We start from the raw sequence: 21,017 nt of genomic DNA, 5'->3' as shown, positions 1-21,017 counted from the left end.
ACTGAGAATTCTTTGTTCATTATATTTCAAAATTATAATCATACTAAACATTTAATATTTACGTATAACTATTAAAATACAATAATTTACATATAATCTAATTACTAATAACAATAATCTAATTACCATTTAATATTTAAATTTTTAATCATTTACAAAGTTGAAAATACTTTTTTCTTGAGCAATATGTTGAATTCATGTCAGTTGAGCAGTCAATAATTTCTGTACCATAGCCTATCTTCCTTTACATCATAGTTGGATACTAGAGTTGGCATGTGAAGCATATACCGTGTTCTATCAAAATCTCAAGTGAATACCATTCAAATGCTTTGAAATGCTAGTAAAACAACTGTGCTTGTGTAATTAATTGGATGCAGGAATTGTCACTATAGAATTGGTTTCCTTCAACATCTATGAACTGACAACAATGCTGTGGTTCATGTAATTTCAGTTTGAAAAATACTAAGCTTTTCTGTTATGCAAGTGATTTAACAAGAGTTTTCTTCAGCCCGGAGAGTTGCTCTGAGAAGGGTGGAGGATCGGTCCCCAACATTTAAGGAAGACTCCTGTTTACTCATGTAAACCTGAAAACGAATTGCATGATGAAGAGGCATTTGCCAGTCTGTTCAGAAATGAGACAACATCATCTGATGACCCGAGCAGATATCGAGCACATGTGCGAGTCCGCCCAACAGCACAGGAGAAGTAGTTATCTCCTTTGAGATCGAGTACACTCCAGGAAATCTTTTCCGGTGATGGACGCCGCAAACTCCCACTACTATGATTATTGCCAGTTCTTCTATCAGGAGCCGGCTGTGGTCGCTGTGTCTTTGTTTGAGATGATTTTGCCCCACTTCTGCTTGCTGGAAGCTTCAAAGCAGCTCTTCTCTCTGCAGGTAACCTTGGTCCGTCAGTTGGCTTGGTTCTTGTTATACTTGTCACGTCAGAAGGCAGCTCTGGCTCGAAAAAGGTGTACACATCTTCGTCCTGGTGAAGTGATGAAATTATCTCGTCAGTAAAGGACAAGAAGGATATTTCAATTCAATGCATGTTCTCCCAATTCTTTCTAGCAACTAAAGCGAAACATTACACTTCCCAACAAGATTTTAAAAAAAGCCAACAAGCCTAAACCTGTTTGTTTGCAATCCTAGAACATAACTTAAACCTCAAAAGTGTTAACTTAGGTCCTAAAATAACAAGTAAATTAACCCAAAAAAAAATCAGGAGAGGAGTTCAGCTTGCTTTGTTTCCAAAAAGGTATGTTTAACAACGTATACTAATACGAGACCTCTTGAAGTATTTCACATGGTTTGAATAAGAATATGCTTGTCTCAAGATTGATGAGAATATTACCTTCCCCAGAAAATGTCCAACACAAAGGACATAATCAATTGGTGTTGTCATTGATTTACTGTGAACTATCTCTCCTAGAATACGATCAATAGCTGCCCCCTGAGTTAATATGAAATTGTCAAATAGGCAAGCAGGCATCTCCAATGCCATTAAACTAAAAATATTCAAGTAAATTAGACAAAATTATGTACGGTGAAAAAGCAGTTACCTTTGTAACACCAACTGCTCGCACCTCAACTGATCGGCTTCCTTGAACAACATCAACAGATGCATTAGAAATTGGGCCAGTCCAGAGATGCTGCAGCATATCCCTTGCTTGAATTCTTCCAAACTCAACGTCTACAGACAAAATAACATACAAGAAAACATGAAGAAGGGACAAACAGACAGACACGGCTGGAATTAAGGAAGCAAAAAACTAGGAAACCAAACAAGCGAACTACCTGCATACTTGTAATTCCATACAAGTGATGTATCACGGAAGTCGAAATGTGATCTAGGTGTTCTTTCTGTGAAATATTCAAAAACATGCTGCCAAGATGCCATCAGCATCATTAGATAAGGCTGGAAAAGACAAACTCAATGAAGTGTACATTAAGTACAATTACCTTCACACTGTCAACCCATTCCATATTCAAGAGCTCTGGCATGGTTGTCATCCAGTCTCCCTTTGTATGGCGTAGAAACATCCCATTTTCTCCGGCCAACCACATGTCATACTCCCCAAAGTTCTGTGAGAGCAATCAGTTGGTTTTGATAGAGAACAAGCGAAGGTTTAGATAGAAAGGAAAGAAACAAAGCCAAGCATACCTTATCCAAGACACGGCTGTCACTCCCACTGAGGACGACTACTGTTGTCTTTGGATCATTACAGAGTGCTGTTAAGGGTACTTTTATTTCCGGATGCAATTTAAGTTCCATTTCTTTGATTTGATCACCTCTACTCCCAGGAGTATCCACCGGTTCAGTTAATGTTGCATTAAAACCCTGAGTTTTGCACCATCCCCAAGATGAGGGAAACAACACGGAAAGCATAGTATGCATCCAGGAAAAGAATCAAATGGGAAAAAGAAAACTATAGAGCTAACAAATTGTTGAAAATCAGGTATGATGGACTTAGCACAGGGGATTTATCAATAAAATCAGTAAATAAGAAACACAATTACCACCAGCAGAAGTAGACAACTTGAGATTACCACGATAATAATAGGTGATGGCAATGATTAGATTATATGAAACATGTTAACAAAAAATGCCAAATATTAGTTAACCCCCATGGGAGAGGATAGTAACTGTGAATCTAAAAGGATATTAATCCTATTTTCCAACTTCTTAATCATAATATTTCTCATAGATAATGCAAGCGTCAAATGGCCTTGGTAGCCTTAGTTCCTGCCCAAAAAAATCAAGTGATGAGAAAAACAGCAAAAATTATTCCAGCCATTGGAGAATGAAAGCAGAAAGATTTATTCTCACCTTAGAAAGAAAAAGAACAGACTACTGTATCTCCTCACCAATCATTCATGTTAAACTTTTTTGATGACACTCCCAATAGTAGGCAAATAGTCAGTGACTCCCTTTTCCCATCTCAATGATGACTTCTAGCTCTTGTTGAAAACTTTTTAAAAACAGATTGCTTATTTGAAATTGTTCAGCAATAGAATCTAAAACCCTAGTTCCTTGACTAAATTCTACAAGTATGAACACATATTTTCATCAGAGCTTTAAAACAGAAATAGCAATGTTACACTGCTTACTAGTAACATATCTATTTACCTGTTACTAATTCTTAATCGAATGACAAGAAATCCAGTTGTTAAACAACTTCAGTAAATATTTTACTTGTCATTGGTTTAAGTTCTAGAATGTGCTAAACCAAAGAACAAATTAAAGAACTACAATATTGTGCACCAATCTGCTTTGCTAGAAAGGCTAAAGAAAATTGCAATAGTATTACATACAAGAAACAGCCATCTAGACAAAATCATCCTTAACACTTCAATGTGATGGTGATAATACAGGCACAAGGAAGAAGATACATAAACTTAAAGGAAAAGCCCTATGCACCAGCTCATCCAAATCCAATAATCATATAGAGACACATGCAAATAATAATAGTTATTCAACAAAGCAGCCATTGTTGACATCCATGGGCTTCACATGTATCTTATATTTGCATGCTTTGAATAATGGCTTTTCTAGCTGAGGGGCACTTTAAGATAACTTAAGATTCTAGATCAAACAAACATACCAGTATCAGCAATCGATTGCTAGACTGTAAATAACATTCCATTGCATCATTTTGTGGAAGCTCAGGAGGCACTTTGCTTGTCCTTAGTTGAGCTTCAACAACGGTATCATTCAGTTCACTGCAAAGTAGTTACAGAAACTCAAATCTCTGTGAATCCTGGTAATTTTTATATGACATGGTTAGCACAACAAGATGGACACATAAATTTTAATGAGTACAAAAAGATAAGATTTCTACTTCATTTGTTTAATGTATTGATCTTAGGAGTGAACACAAAGAATTTGCATCTAAAATCTCTAGCATTTACACGGTTGTTAAGGCACCTAATCTAGAAGCAACTGACCAGTAGGTGAAGAGGCACAACTTGGCAATAACAAACACCCATAGTTAACCAACAGGGATAAGAAAACTTCAGTTTCTCCTATGTATTGATCCAATGCTAACGAATAAGCAAAATGGGCTGACCACATGAATAAAGGGAAATGTAATAATCATCACTACTGGGAAACTGAGTAACTTATTAATTTTTTAATGAACTTAATTATATATAAATAAATAAAATCTCATATCAAAATCATTTCTTGTCCATCTATCTGTTAGAAAGATAAACCTGGCAATTTAGTTTCCTATGTGACTGATTCAAAAAAAAAAAAAGGTTGCTGCTAAGTAGATTCGAAAATAGATTACATCTTGTCATACTGTACATCAATGCGAAGCGAATGGTTAAGGTTTGACCTTAGCCAAACCATATCAACATCTGTATAAACATGAAGAAGGACCATAGTGCAAAGAGGTAAACAAGTGCAGTAGATTCCCAAATTTTACATGCACTTGAACATGTGAGAAAAGCATAATTGCTTCAACTTTCACCTTCTGGAGAAGCTTTAAAAGCAAAACATTGTTTTTGACAGTAATTATATAATTTCCATGATTTTCATAAAAAAAAAAATCCAAACCTGGATGTAGCAGGGATATTTTAACACTCAAATGTATGTTGAAAGTTGAAATGTAACTAGTTAACGCTTTTCATAAAAAAAGAAATGTAACTAGTTAACCATTAATATTGAGGTAAATTTTGCCTGACCTATATGATCAATGTACTCTGGAGAGTTTCAGAACTCTTAAATACAAGAGAAAAAAAAAAAACAAAATATTTATTCAAAATTTGACACAAATAGCATATACATACCTTACAAATGTTTCAGCCCATTCTTGAGCTGTGTGGGTTGTCACATGATGAAAATTGTGGCGATGTCGCTTCTCCCTTTCTTCAGGGTGCATATTCAAAGCCTGGCCAATTGAAGCAGCCACTTCAGTGATGTTCCAAGGATTTACCAAGATAGCTCCAGCACCCAGAGACTGTGCAGCACCTGCAAACTGCAAGATGCATCAAGGATATAAAAATTAGAAACAACTTTTTCAGTAACGAAAGGAAAGCACTGTAATCATTAGTTCCAATAACACAAATATTCATTAACCTATAAGATACAACATGAAAATCAAGCACAGTGGACTAGTTAGTTTCATTCAGCCAAAAAAATGTGCAGTGAAAACTTTAAGTAGTAAGTAATTACTTCACTGAGAATGAGGACCCCTTTCTTTGCATCTTGGCAAGCAACAAACTCATAACTGACAAGGTTCATGCCATCCCTTAAAGATGTGACAAGTGCTACATCTGAAGAAAGGAGGGAATTTCATCCATTATATTTATAGAGAAAAAAACCACAACTGAAAAACAGCATGATGAAAATTTTAGTACTAAGAAGGCCATATCCTAGAATAAATTAGTAAAAGTTCATAACCAACTTACTATCACCCTATGAGCTCCACATGGTGCAAAGAAGCCAATATTCTATAAATGTTCACATGTCACATAGAATAAAGACTGAGAAATAATTAAAAGACTCTGCAGATACTATTCACCACATTTGCTAATTTATGATCACATCAATCAACATCTGCAGTCAAAAACTTGGGGAATAAGCTTAACTTTTAAGGTTGCAGGATTGCAATTGTTTCGACCCATAAAACATGATAGATAAAGTTTGTAAACACTAACTTCATAACAAAATCTGTAAATGCAGTTCATGGCTAGTAAGTTGACCCCCCGATTTGGCAAATTTAAGAATAAAAAAGAAACCAATTGAATCAGTACCCGTAACAGCATATAATGCACAGAGTTTCGGAAAGTCAAGAGAACGATCCTGTAGACACAGAAAAAATGCATTAGAAGATTACCCAGTCGATAAAAATTAATGACAACAAAAAAAAAACATAAAACACGATCTATCTTGCTGTGTGAGAACACAGGCTAAACTACAGACACTGGTAGAAATCCACAGATGAAACCAAGAAATTATAACAAATTAAGATACATTATTGTTCAGGATACCATAAAAATACACAACCTGAAATTTTGACATCATAACTCGTTTATAGTGTATATCATTCTCCAGTACATCAATAATTCTCATTCTAGGTCTTGCAACTTCACATAACAATAAAAGTTTGAATAATGTTCTCTCACAGAATCCACAAAAGGCAAGTACTTCCGGTGCATTTCAAAGTTTTTGTCAATTTTGAGTACCTATCTTCCCAAGGCACAACACTACATAACCAAACTACGAGGACAGAGAATATGCCTACAAAAACTTATAGTCAACTTTCACAGCATCTTTGGAAGGGGAGACTAGAGGAGAGGAGAATAGAGCGAAAGAGAACAAAAGTACTGCCCTGTGTTTTTGAGTTCTTGGATAGAGGATTTGGACATGAACAATATCACCCAAAACTTATTTTAGTATTGATTCAAAATTGGGGCATACTGTTGATTTTGGATAAACTCAATTACGATAAATCCTCAAGCCTACTCTAATTTCCAAACAAGGAAAAGGAGAATTGTTTCCTCTACACTATTCTACTCTCCTCCATGCAAACTCCCAAACAAAGTGCTACTCTTTTAACATTTACTTTGTCAAGATGTTCCATATTATCCCCCAGCTGAACAACAGCAACTCTGCTGTTTTTGACCATTTCTAATATATCACATTATGTTCAATAAAGAATGACAAAAGGATAAATAGAATACGTTAAGATATAAGGCAACAAAAATTTTACAGGAAAACTTATTCAAATTAATGCATCAAGGAAGGTAAAAGATGATACTACAAACTAAGCATCCCAAGCATTAATTATCAAGTAAGGATTTCAAAGACGGACCAGGTGATGGATTGGAACTGCAGTCAATGTCCCAAATCGACCATTAATACGGCCAACAATTTCATGAACCTGGCTTGTAAGTTTTTGGTCTGTGACAACAGCAAGATAAAAGAAATGATTACATTCAGCCAAACATGTAATCAGGATTTTTCCACATGATTTCGCCATTAAAAAAAATTAAAACAAGAAATCAAGGAGAAGAAGAAACACAGTAATATGGCCAAGTCAAGCATGCATGAGTGCTCCAAGGAAATCTGCTAGACAAGTTTATAACATTATCTTCCTTCCTTGTGCATACACTTCTAGCGTTCAATAGCAAACCATATCAAATTCTTTTTCATTGGACCAAGAAATAGAAGGAACTTTCTCAAAGAGTCCGTATCACTGTAGAGAGCAGAATGCTTCAACTTTGGTCAGAAAGCAAAATATAAATCAGGTAAGGGATTGAGGAATTAGAATTGAAGATTTAAATGTCAAAACTTGACTCCAGCAAATACAAAGACAGAACGGTTAGGTGTCCTCCTACAAAATCTCCTAGTTCCGAGTTCAGACATAGGGCTAATCATCCAGGAAAATTATAGCATTATAAATTAGTTGACATTTCTTAACTTATTTTGGCATGCAATTAAGGATATCAGATTCATATTCAGTATGGCAAGGGAATGAAAATCTACAGCTCATGTTGTAGCCAGCACCTCTCTCTTTAAAGCTTATATTTGCTAACTGATATGCTTAGTCAAACTTACTCAGCGAGCAACATCAGGTGGTTCCCCCATGGTTAGGAAATACACAATCGCATGGCAGATTACAGATAAAAAGACCCACCAACTACTACCCAATATGAAAGTCAAAAGAATATTAAGAAAATAATAGTGACAGCAATTTAGGTAGGATGGATTATTTATCTTGTAAAGGAAACACTAACTCCAGATATATGCTATACATGTGATTTATACATAAACATTTTTAGAGCACCATACTTAGAAACAAGACAAACGAGGTGAGGAAATAGCATACACTCAGGAACATCAGTTCTTGTTGGCACTGCAATTTGCAGCAAAACCACTTTTTCATGCCAGGTAGAATTTTCCTCAAGGAACTTTTCAAATGCCAATATCTTTTGGGGGATTCCTTTAATCATATCAAGACGATCAACACCAAGCATTACCTGGCAAGTCCAGACAGTTTCAAGTAAGCACACTGAAGAACAAATAAAATAATAAAATCACAATAAAAGTCTACAAAAGACTTCTATTGAAACCAAAAAGAAAAAAGAATAGAAGGAAGAAATGTTCCATTCCATAGGGATCCACAAACATGTATCGATAAGCAGGCAAAACATTTCTAAGTCTTGTTGATGATACAGAAAGTGTGAGTGTGTGTGTGAGAAAGAACGGAAAATGTTCGACTGTAAAGGGAAAAATAGATCAATGGAGCCAGACACAAGCCAGTTAAACTTGGTTAACTGAAAAATACACAGCTGGAGTTCAATTTTAAGCTCCTATAAGCTACCTTGAGCTTCGGTTAAAACGGATAAGGAAATAGGGTGCATTTGGAGCAAAGGGTGGTAGAGAGAATTGGATAAAAATCATACTATACCATGGGTATTCGCTTAAAAAGGAGGTAGGATGACAAAATTGAAGAATATACAGATGCCACAAATTAAATACAGCATCTACCTTTCTTCCAGCAAACCTTTCTTTTAATTCTTTGATGTGTTCCTGGACTTGAGGAAGCTCAAGTGCACGTATGAAACGATCTGAGTCTATCCCAATAGGAAACTGAAGTTTCAATCAATTAAAGAACCACAAAAATAAGTATAACCCTCAATTGCAATTCTTTTGCAAGAAAAACACTTTTAATACTAATATTTTCTGTACAGGCCAAAATGCAACAGGCTGGGAAGAAAATAAAGGCATGGGAACAATCAAGTGAAAAATTCGAAAGGAATTCAAACATACAGCAGCAACACGAGTCAGCCTCCCCTGATCCTCAACCCCTTCAGGTGTCCCCTCAAGTCCCAGAATTCGAGTACAAGCACTAACAAAATGTCTAGCATAGTCATAGGTATGAAAACTGGAAAAAAAGAAGGAAAAAAAATAAAAAAATAAATAATTGTCAATCTGCAGGCCAGGAAAATAATGACATAAGTCATGAAGAACACAATCTCAGATGATATAATCAAAGGGAACTAACCAATTCAAAGTCAAATGATTGATAAAACATGAAAATCTATAAGAATCAGACCCAATCCATCTCAAGTCCAAACAACATCTTAAGAATATAGGATTATTTGTTTTTCTTTTGTCAACTTTTCTTCAATAATTAACATCACTTTTTGAAGAAGATTCTCAGAAAGTTCAATTGTCAGAGGTCATGCAACTCTGTAACCACATAATCTTGTTTTTCGTTTTTTTTTTTTTTGTTTTAAACTATTGCACATGTTACTTATAATAACTTAAATAAACAAATTTCCACAACAGCCCAAAACTTAGAGAATCTGCAGATTAAAATCATTATATTTAACAAGGCTAAGAAAATGTGAGTGCAATAGAACTACCAATGTAAAGGTCTACCGTTCCACTCAAAATTGTGAAACATTGGATCTGGCATACGCATGAAGGAAATCATTGACATAGTAAAATTGCGGGTTAGATAGGGCTATTACTAAAAATTATCCAGCTATACTACGAAAATTCAGATTTCATCAATCAAGATAGATTGATAACTTATGTTCTAAACGAGTAAAACAGATCACACATGGTAATAAAGAGTGGAATAACAGAAGTCAGGAGAAAGATTTAATTGTTCTCAGTGGAGCAACAATTCAGCAGAAACTCACCCAACCAAGTCAGCAGCAAGAACTGAACGCAACAGCTCAGATCTGGATGGCAGTGTCCTATGAATTTCAGAAGAAGGGAATGGCGTATGGAGAAACCAACCAACTTTCATCTTCGTGTTGTATTTCTTCAGGCATTCTGGAAGATACATGAGGTGGTAATCATGGCACCAGACAACATCACCCTCTTCATAGTGCGTATTTACAACATCAGCAAACATTTGATTTGCTTTCTTGTATGCAGCAAACTGAGACTGGAAACTCCTTGTGGTAGCAAGGCGATCTTCTTGTGGAAGTCCAAGGTAGTGAAAAAGAGGCCACAAGATGTTGTTACAATAACCATTGTAGTACTGATGAACAATCTCTTCATCAAGGAAGACAGGGATACACCTCTGCAATCATAAGTGCCTTCAGTTTAAATGGCCTATATCACATATAATCAGGTTAAATTCCAAAAGGAATCTTTCCAGGGCAACTAAATACCTTTTCAGCTAAAGCTTTAGTAAGTGCCTTCTGTCCAATCTCATCTGGAACATTTACGCCAGCCCATCCAATCCACCTTGCCTCAAACTCCTTAACACCTGGAAAATTCAATCTAAAATGATTAGATTCCTATAAGATGTAAAAATGTTGACACATGAACCAAGTCCACAAGGTAGTCAATAGCTTACCCAATAGAGCAGTAACTAGACCTCCAGCACTTATATCCAGAGACCATGAGTCTTCACCTCTCCTAACTGCAGAAACTGGAAGCCTATTGGCCACTACCAACAGTCGTTGCCTTTCAGGCCTTCCATCTGGTCTTTCGCATCCCTCAACCAGTGCCCTTGCAGCTGCAGCCTCTTCCAAGTATTGTTCGACCAAAGCAACCCCAGAGTGGTCACCTTCTCTAAAACGTGGGCCATTCTCAGATTCTTCAACCCCCCTATGATTATCAATCACCTCATTTGAATGGGAAGCCCTGCTGCTTTTCCTTTGCTCCCTTAGCTCTTTTTCCCTCAAGAGGCGTTCTCTTTCCCTCAAGAGGCGTTCGAGACGAGTTGGTATATGGGTCGAATTACCGTTGTACTTGTTCTCAGGCATACGCTCACTCTAGAACCCAACCGCCAATACCAATTTTATGAGCTCTCAGTCCAATTGTATGTCCTACATTTTTGTTTTAAGTAAATTAAGTATTCAGCAATCACAATAAGCCACAGAAAAAACTGTTTCTTCCCTAAATTAGATACCAAGGAAACGTTATTATGCTGCCAGTGACTTTGTAAAACAAGTTATTAAGATTTCTAATGCAGTTATAATCTTTTTATCGCTTAAATTTCATGGAATAAATTTTAAACAAGATACCAAAAAAAAAAAAAAAACAAGAGGCAATGATAATAAAGAAAATGGATCCACAGAATTTATGGCAAAAATGGGGTCTACCATGGAACTCTAATTGATTAAAGCCCAAAATTTCTTTTTGAACAGACTCCAGCATGGAAAATGAATAGACGTCGTCAAAGAGCCAAAGAAGGGAAAATAACAAGAAAGGCACATTAGCAGAGCAGAAGCAATAGAGAAAATAACATCCACAGGGCTCCCTGGTTTCTCTTCATTGTTCAAGATTCCGCAAGAACCCATCATTCAGATTAATATATAACATTGAAAGTTTAAGTAAAACTAAGAGAATCTGCCTTAACATAGTTTTAACATACTTAAAAACAGCAAAAAGTGAAACAAGAAAATATCGAATTCCACCTTTAATACCGAATCCTTCAAGCAGAAAACCAAGATTTCTATATGGAAAAGTTGGCCTAGTTATGCTTTCTGCTACAATACTTGACTTTAGTCTTGAGTAAGACTGAAGCAGCCAAGATTAGATAAGAAAGGTGGTGAGGAAATGAGACAGAGAACGAATTTTCCAGAGCCCAGTTGTGGGTGGGAGAGGTTTATCATAGCAAGAGAAAAAGTAAGGAAGGAACACAATTCTTGTGAAACCTTTATATCGGTACATAAAGCCAGCCATGCAGCTGCAGGTGACACCAGAGAGAATACAAGATGCAGTTGAAAAGAGAAAGGCCTTTTTACCAACATTAAACCAGAAAAGTGTAGTAAAATACTACTAACACAAACCTCGGAAGAATATGCAAGAAAAAAAATGCGAAAATCAATCAACAAACTAATTTAATACAGGATTTAAATGATGATTACTAAAAAAAAAATTCGATGACGAAAGCACTTAGGATCAATCTTCTGCTTTTTCCAACACGTTTCTTGGTGGGTCCTCATCGGGTAAGACCGTATAAGCATTTTTCCTGGTCTTATCGGAAAATAAAAATTCTAATAAAATCTGAACCGCTTCAATTTTGATTTATTTGGGTATATTTTTTGTTTTGGAAAGATAACAATTTGTAGAAAAAGGTTTGCCTTTTATTCCTTAATCACAAAGGCTAAATTTTTGTCATTTTCAAAAAAAATAAAACAAAAAAATTGTAAAAACTAACCCTTTTCATAACCTAATTTAAAAATATCTTTTATTATAATTTTAATTATATTTAATCAATTTTTGACATAACTTGATAATAATATCTTTTAAACAATTTCAAACAAATTAAAATAATTTCGATTCTCTTTATCCCCGATCCAAACAAAAATTTTAAAATTAAATTTTAATTTTTTTTATCTTGTCAAATACTACCTATCACACTATCTAGCTTTTTCTTGCTATCCCAAAAAGACATCAAAGTATATGTTTTAGTTTTTTGAGTTTATTGATTTATATTCATAGAGTCTCAAAGTTGAAAAGTTAAAATTGATTAGACATATTTATAAACTAAAATATTGAATAACTTTGACAACTTAAACCTAACTGTGAATAAGTAAATCAATTAGTTATTAGGCATTGCATTACTGATATTTAAATATTGTATCATTGATTTTTAAGTATTGTGAGATTAATTTTTAGACATTGTATAATTGATTTTAAGTATTACGTAACTGATTTTTAAGCATTGTTTAAGTCACACAATGCTTAAAAATCAGTCAATCAACTAAAAACCAATCACGCAATACTCTATCAATCAATTGTATAATACTTAAATATCATTCACACAATGTCTTATCAACCACCCATGTAATGTCTAAAAATAAAAAACACATCTAAAAATCAATCACGCAATACTTAAAAACTAGTTACGCAATGCCTAAAAACCATCAAAATAACCAAATTTCATTTAACTAAGTCAATAACTTCAAATAATACATCATATTTCATTTAATAACATTATCAACGAATATATCTACTTGACGAAAAATACTTAAAATATTTAAAAGTTTTTTATATATATCAAAAATCATTTTAAAATGTTCAAAAAATTCAAAAATTTTTCTTCACATATCAAAAGTTACTACAAAATACTCAAAATGTTTAAAAAATTTTTTTTTGTGAAAAATATTTTAAAGATGAATGATCTGATAAGAAAAGTTCAAAAGATATAAGTCGATTTGATACGTGAATCTAAATAAATAGATCGATTTTATTAAAAATAATTTTATTCAAAATTAATTTTTTTTAATTAAAAATAATTAAAATTATAAAAAATATTATTTTTAAAAACACTTTATATATGAAAAGTATTTTTAAAATAAATCCAAATAAAACCCATCAAATCTCTTTGCTTATTATTTTCAATATTCAAGCTTGTCCTTTTTTCTAAAAACAACAACGAAAACAAAAGTTTAATCGCTTTTTTCTTTTCAATGCAAGGAAACAAAAGTTCAGATTTAGGCTTTACCCCAGCGTCCTTTACTCCAGTTGTCAAAGGCTCGAGATATCGAATGTACTACCCCTTGAAAACGAAGGCATTTTTTAGAACGAAAAATAGAGAGAAAACAAGAGCCGTCACATTAAAAAAAAAAAAGAAAAACTAATCTGACAAGTACATAACTGTTTGGAGTTCGTGTCATATGGAAGAAAGTGACTAATGACTATTAAAAATATATAAAAAAAAAGTTGATGAGAGGCAGATAGAAAGTAATAACGTTGACATATGCATGCAAATTAAAAGTAAAAAAAATCCGATTCAAAAATAAAGTCGTTACCCATCATTACACCTCGTTCCAACCCAAATCTTCGGCTTTTATATGTAAGTTACAGTTTTAATGAAACACATAATTTTTCTTATCCCTCTTTTAAAGGGAAACACGTGGTTAATTCATCATAATTGACCAAGAAATCCTAATAATCAAAACAGTACCCAAATTGAAGTGCCATGCAACAACCAACAAATTTCAAAGACGTCAAAGAAATAGTAAATCAAAAACTGAGTTGGTCAAATTAAGTATGCTCTTATTGTAAGGGGAGAAACATTTTGTTTAGTCTATGATTATGCGTATGTTACAATGTATAATTGATACGAAGATTTCAATATATCATCGGTTCCAAAACAAAACACATAAAATAAAAAATAAATAAATTAGTACACCTAGAAAACATGTGTGGCACGAGTAAGCACGGGAAAAGCACCATACATGATAATCATGAGTCATTCCAGATTTTTCAACTTTGTACTACATTTAATTGGTCATCATTATACTCAACACATTCATTATCTTATAATTTTTTTCTTTTTTTTTTTCGGAAAGAAAAATTTCCAACAATTTACGCCTCGTACTAAGTATCTTTATGTTGAATTAAGACTTGCATTGAAGACCCTCTCAAATCATGTTATTAACCGAAGGTCTATTCTTAGTTACTTTTGAATTATAACAGCTACATACTATCAAGTTTATGACAGCTATGTTTAGGGAATGACTTATGTAAGAATTAGTATGAAATGTTGTGCCTAACTTCTGTTCAAAGCTTGTTAAGTCTTTGCTATGTATATACTAAGTCAATGCATATCAGAAGTAGAGCCAATTGTTAAGAAAAAAATACTTTAACTTGCTCTGTTGTTCATGCTTGTTCTTTAATATGCTGTGTTGATCCTACCTCTACTCAAAACACAACACTCTAAAGGCTCTAGTCGGGTAACACACCGTGGAAACCATTCGCATTACTGTCAATCTCACTGCTATTATCCTAAATCATCTTATTGCAATAACTTCGGTAATATTTTTTTTAAAACATCCGTGTTTACTATTTTTCTATTTTTTCTAATAATTTTACCCATTTTTATACCCCTATCAAATCATCCTGGTGTAATTCTACAATTCTCTATGAACAAGAAAAGGTTTTCTGATGATTTTAAAATGGTACTTCATAAAGGGGAATGTGATGTTTTGGTTATACCCTTCCGTGCAAAAGAGGAATGAAGTCGAGTAAACTGCAATGACCCAGCAACTAAAAAATGCACCTTATCGAAATGATATGCAACTGCATGGAAAATTAAGCAACCCGAAGGACGGTAACAATTTTCTTTGGTGCATTTAGGTCAGTTAAATCATGACAATTTTGAATAGACCAAAGAACAAAAGCAATGAGAAATGTTCATTGCCGATGACATGTTAACCCCTGCCCTGATGAGTGGAGGAGCTACGACTACGGGTACCCCTTGAGTGGTGATCCTAGCAACCTTCAACTGCAGGCACCAGAAAAGGCAAATTTGGCCTATGGGAGAACAAACAAATGGGGCAACCATTTCTCAATTTGCCTAGTGGAAATTTCTGAATAAAAATACATTTTCCCACCTTGGACATTGACACAACCCAAGAAGGGACATGTTTTGGAGTAAAGCAGCAAAGAGACAAACAAATGCTTGGTCTGCACGTATTTCTAATCCAATTCTTTGAAAGAAAGATTGAATGATAACGGCTTCAGCAATATTATCAGAGAGTAAATATTAGGAATCTATTTGGCACCTAACCTGATGATGGAAAATGATTTGCCACCAACTTTTACTGTATGATTAGAAGGCTGAGACACCTAACCTGGTAAGACGTTCTGCATATTCCAAGCAAAAAGTCAGAAATAATATGGTATTTCAAAGCATAAAACTTGTTAGACTTGCTAGAATAACAATTCACCAAATGCAAATCAAGTCATTCTGTCACTAAACCTTAGGTAACCAGTTGCAGTCAAAGGAAACAAGGAAAGAAACTACAGAAACAGTTAAGAGAATGCATTCTTAAGATTCAGCATATCGAAAACACAAGCAAAGAAATTTCTTGCTAAAAATGTTAATACTAGTACTACAGATAGGCAATAAATGCCATTACTTACGGTCTAGGAGGAAGTAAGGAAGACCTTCATTGACTTGCTAGAAGGAAGCACCTTATGGTTTTCAAAAGTGTAACAATGAGCAAACAGAAATATCTTGTTTAAATATCTTTTTGAATGATGAATGATATCCTAATAAAAAGTAAAGATAGACAGGTTCCCAAAAAGAACCATAATACATGTGACTAAATCAATGAGAGGGAGAAAAGGAAATGCAGCAAAGACCAGAAATTGACAGAAAGGACTTGCATGCTGCTTTGTTCTTTTCTCTGCTAAACGAAGGCAAGTGGAGTTGGTATTATTGCTAGTGGTCAGAGATGGAGAGAGAGATAGGGATCCTACAGCGTGAAAGCCCGTGGAAATATACATGGTCGCCAGGGAATTTTCAGTGAGCCATTAAATTTGTCACTCATGCATGAAGGGTTGGTACCCACAATTTGTGGGTCCCGTAAAATTTTATGTCACAGACTCCTTGCTTGCCTAGGGACCTTGGCCAAATCACCTGATGAGATGATACTAGCCATCCAGTCTGGCAAACACTTTCGTGGAACAACAGTGACCTCATAGCCATGTCAAAATACCGTAAAAGAATCTCTGAAATTTTATGTTAGGGCCTGAGAAAGAATTTTACATCTAATGTGGCCCGAAGGAAATATCTTCTCGCAAAACGTCTAAAAATGAGATTCAAACAAAGGGCTGGCTAGCTAGTTTTTTGACAAAATTCTTAAGAAGCTTTTTTGTAATGAGACTAATGGAGAAAATTACTACACTCTGTTTCTGAAATTCCTCACCATTTTCCTCTCTTTCTCCTGGAAATAGATCTGCTGATCTAACCACGTTAAACAAAAACATTCCAACTCATTTATAAGACGGTAACTTTTACAAAGGCCTTTCTCTGCAATGCTGCTAGTCATGTAGCAAATTTATAGGAAAAATCATTTTTGAGTAACATATGGCAAAAGCTAACAAAGAGAAAAACAGAGTGAATAACAGAAGAAACTCAAACTACATATAATGCAGAAGATAAATGTAGCTTTACCTCCATTATGATTTCACCATTCAAGTTTTCAGCGAGTTGATAAGAGAAATGGTGCTCTGTTTTTTCAACCTGCAGATGTTTCTGATTTTCCACTTCAGGTTGTTGCAGGTGGAATATATACTATTCTAGTCTAACGAGTGAAGGCATCTCTACATCCCAAATGAAGACACGTAAATACTTCAATTCCATCGGAGTTCTTACTCTCTTGCTTGCAATCCGACCAACTAAAATTAGAGTTATCTTATCCACATTCTCAGAATGGCTAGATGACAGCATAATAGCGAAGTTTGCAAAAAGAATTGTCATTTTATTCACTAATGCTTTTGGCCCTATTCCTTCTGGTGTATAGTCCTTAAACTACAATTGTTGAGCTGATTTCCGAAAGTTAAAATTATACTGCAAAATCTAAAAGGGTAGTTAAAAATTAACATCACAATCTCCCGGGTCTCATACCTCTCGCAGTTTATGCTATTTGGAAATAGGAAGTCTCAAGCTCAATTGGCTGAAAAGCCAGCTATGATTTAACTGCTGAAAAATGCTAGCTCCTTCAGAACCACGTTAATGACCAAGTCTGCGAAAAGCTTTTATAGAACTGCTTATTGTGCTTATCCTCTATTTTAATTTTATATCTTCAAGCAATTGTTTTTGCTAATCTACAGTGCCTCACTTGTATCCTGAGTTAATGTTCAACTTTCTTCAAATTCACATAAATTCTAAATCAGATATATTCCAAATGAAAATACACCTAGTTTCATCTATTCAATTACGTTGGGATGAAGTCTGCCCTTGAGCCACATGCTTTCAGTGTCAATTCCCACAACAATTAAACTCCCATCTGCAAATAGCAGAATTTAAACCAGAGTGGTAATTTTCATTCCTTTCAATCCGTACTGCTCATTAAACAGCTTCAACCATCTGTTCTAGAAATTTAAGTATCAACAGTACACATACATGAGGAAAGTCCAGAGACCTTCTGTCATTAAATTAATGAACCTGTCTCGTGCTTTATGGCAGCCTTAAAATCTAAGAAAGTCAAGCCAGCTCTGCAGGCCACTAAACTGAAAATATTAAAAAATCTAATATTCGACTCAATCACCGTCGAGTCAGACTCGACTTCAAGCAATTGAGTAGTATATCAAGCCGAGTTTGAATATATTAATACTCGACTCAAGTTACTCACCCTGAATTATACACTACCTCACCAAGTCTAACACTCTACAATACTTTTTAAATACTACTAGTATATATATATATACGATTATATCTATAACGAGTCTACTCGAGCTATTTTTAATTTTTTTTCTAAATTTTTTTATATAATGTTTTATTATATGAATAACAAGATAATATGATATTATTTTTTAAAAAATTATAAAATAATAATAATAAATTTACATCACATAATTTTCAATGTTACCTTAATGAATGAGACTCTTTCCTACAACAATATATCATGCAAACAAACAAATAAAATAAAAGATACTAGTAATAGTTTTCAACTCAGAACTGAAATTTACTTAAAGAAAAAGTGATCAGCGTTTAACAGTATTATTAACAGTTCAAAGTAAGGAATCCAAGAAAAAATCAAATAATAATAATAATAATTATTATTATTATTATTGGAGAGAATAGGAAAGCTCAATATTGAAACGAGGACTCAAAAATTTTCTTTCGACATACTCTAATTTCTCCTCCCTCGCTTCACAGCAACCAAACAGAGCAGGAAAGAAAGAAAGAAAAAAAATTCGTTTCTCAAGCAAATTCTAAAAAGAACAAAGCATCACAAAACGAAGATATGACAATCGAGCGAATAGTATGACAAGTTTTCGAAATTTGTAACACAAAACTGATCACGTTTTCCAAACTCAAACTCAAAACAAAACAAACAGAAAAAGAAAAGATCGAGAGAGAAAGAGAAAGAGAAAACTAACCCTGCAAAGTGGACGAGAAGCCAGAGACTTGGAGAAACCGCTAATGCTAGGGAAATTCGAAGAACGAAATCTATCGAAGGTTAAATGCGAAGCACATGTAAAGAGAGAAAGAGAGAGAGAGACAGAGAAAAGGAAAGGAAAACAGAGTAAGAGAGTTCTGGAGAGAATAGAGGGGGTATTTATTGGAGAGAATCAGAGGCGAGAATGAGAAAAGGCTACGCGTTTTGGCGGGGGATGGCTTTTTGCCTTTGCTGCTTGCTTCGCTTTGGTTATGCCCAATCATTTGGAGGGAATTTGTTCTTCTTTCCTTTTTTTTTTTTAATTTCAAATCATTTTCATTATTTATTTTCCTTTTTTTAATTTCTTTAAACAGATTTCTCTTTTCTACAAAATAAAAAATGATTTGGCCGAAAGTTAAAAAATTATGACTCGAAAATAAGATATTTTAAATTCAATATCTAATTTGACCAAAAATATGAATTTTAATAACTTATTGAACTAATTGCGAATTACATATATGGTTAAGTATACAAGTTCTTTTGATAGAAATAAAAAAAATAATGTTATAAACATATAAATAAAAATAATATAAATTTTTTAAAACTATGACACTTATCTCGAGTTATTTTTACTGTTACTCGTGTTATATAGTTATAGTACCACTTATTCTACTGTCTATTATTGCTTTTTGTATAACAATGTGCTTACTCTAAAACAACTTCTTATAATATGAGATACATAACATGTTAATAACCAAAAATCAGTATCTATATTTTGTCTCATGCAAGAGAATTCTCAACGTGAGAGATTCTCGTGTATTATTAGTATAGTAGAAGTGAAAAATAAAATGAGTTATAAGAATAAATAAATTTAACTCCATGACTTTGAAAATCATGGGCATAGGTATTCTCAAATACATTAATCTTCTTTACTCGCGGTAAGACCTACCGCATGACATGGCATCGTTGCACGACGGTCGCATAGCATTGCTGTGCACCAACTTTTCTTTGCAGCACATTATTTGGCTACTTGTTTTGTTTTTCCCCTTATATGGAATTTCTTTTATTGAAAATAATAAATTTTCTATGCATGAGGAAAAGGAAAAAAGACCAAGAAATTTAAGATAAAGAGGTAAATTAATCCTAAAAGGAAAGTAAATATTAATAATATATTTTATATGAATGAGGAAAAGGAAAAAAAATAATTTCAAAATAAAGAGGAAAATAAATATTAATAATATATTTTCTATGAATGAGGAAACGGAAAAACCAATTATTTCAAGATAATGGGGTAAATCAGTCCTAAAAGGAAGTGAACATTCACCTTAAAAACATTGATTCTCTATGCCCTATAAAAGCAAAGTATTGATTTTCTCTTTGTATTGATCCCTCGAAGCAAGTAAGTTTTCTTCTTCTTTCCTTTTTTTTTTTTTAAATTAGAACATAAGAAAATATTTTAAAATTGTTATTTTTTGTCCAAAATATTAAAATCAAATTTCCTTTTTTTTTTACATTGCGCAAGATCTTTTATGCGTAAGGAGTCTTGCGTGCAAAGCTCTCCCATGTGTAGGGCTCTCTCAACGCCTCCAACCTCTCATGCACGACGGGCTTGCCTACACTTGTTGTGCACGATCTTCTATAAACTGTCGGTTCATTATATACTACTATCTCATTAACGAGATAAAATTAAAAATTATTATTAAATTAAAATTAAATATTAAAAGATTCTTTTAAAAATGCATAAAAAATAATTTTTTTTTTTTTCTCTCTTCAACTCCCTCACAATCATTCTTCTCTTGTTCTCATCTTTCTATCTCTCTCCAACTCAATCATCTTTTTTTTTCTCTCTTTCTTCTTTCATTAAAATTAAGTTTGACAAATTACGCAACTTCAAGAGTAATAAGATAATTAAAGATTTCAAGATAATTTTCACTCGTTGACGTTAGTAATTTTTGTTAATTAATTTTTAAATTTGAACTCCTATTCTTTTAACAAAATCCAAAATCACCTACCAAATTCCTCCACCTCTCGTAGGGTTTAAACAATTTCTCTCTCTTAGGGTTTTAGAAAGATGTGGTTTTTGATTTGAATTCTTATTCTTTCAACAAAAACCTGAAATCCTCTTACCAATTCCCAATATCTTTCTTAGGGTTTGAGCAATTTCTATATTATAAAAAATTTTATTTTGGATGT

At 33.7% G+C, this 21,017-nt stretch overlaps 1 protein-coding gene across 7 annotated transcripts; it reads right to left on the bottom strand.

Moving 5' to 3' along the window:
* Positions 1–292: 292 nt before the first annotated feature.
* TPS1 (trehalose-6-phosphate synthase) lies at positions 293–18,982 on the bottom strand. 7 transcript variants are annotated; one of them, XM_018124837.2, is made up of 19 exons: positions 18,826–18,982; positions 15,503–15,579; positions 10,331–10,805; positions 10,143–10,240; positions 9,663–10,051; positions 8,782–8,896; positions 8,500–8,601; positions 7,838–7,988; positions 6,821–6,909; positions 5,760–5,808; positions 5,179–5,279; positions 4,794–4,981; positions 3,605–3,722; positions 2,164–2,340; positions 1,962–2,084; positions 1,797–1,884; positions 1,562–1,692; positions 1,354–1,452; positions 293–987 (listed from the first exon to the last, which is right to left on the bottom strand). In XM_018124837.2, the coding sequence occupies exons 3-19, from the start codon at positions 10,740–10,742 to the stop codon at positions 571–573; spliced, it is 2,847 nt and encodes a 948-aa protein (XP_017980326.2). In that variant the 5' UTR covers positions 10,743–10,805; positions 15,503–15,579; positions 18,826–18,982; the 3' UTR covers positions 293–570. The 7 variants fall into 7 exon arrangements, with proteins under 7 accessions (XP_017980326.2, XP_017980327.2, XP_017980330.2 ...); XM_018124838.2 differs by lacking the exon at positions 18,826–18,982 and adding an exon at positions 16,895–16,913; XM_018124841.2 differs by lacking the exon at positions 15,503–15,579 and having other exon boundaries at positions 18,826–18,971.
* Positions 18,983–21,017: the final 2,035 nt, after the last annotated feature.

This window comes from Theobroma cacao, chromosome 7 (genome assembly GCF_053813885.1).
Source record: "Theobroma cacao isolate CCN51 chromosome 7, ASM5381388v1, whole genome shotgun sequence".
Classification (NCBI taxonomy): domain Eukaryota; kingdom Viridiplantae; phylum Streptophyta; class Magnoliopsida; order Malvales; family Malvaceae; genus Theobroma; species Theobroma cacao.
The sequence above is the reverse complement of the archived record's forward strand: the minus strand, read 5'-3'. Positions and strand labels throughout refer to the sequence as shown.

Excerpts from the sequence above, each read along its gene's own strand:
- TPS1 (XM_018124837.2), bottom strand. The coding sequence starts at position 10,742 with ATGCCTGAGAACAAGTACAACGGTAATTCGACCCATATACCAACTCGT. Across the intron at positions 7,989-8,499 it reads AAAGGTTTGCTGGAAGAAAG|GTAATGCTTGGTGTTGATCG; the intron begins GTAGATGCTGTA and ends TGGACTTGCCAG. Across the intron at positions 988-1,353 it reads TTGGACATTTTCTGGGGAAG|GACGAAGATGTGTACACCTT; the intron begins GTAATATTCTCA and ends TCACTTCACCAG.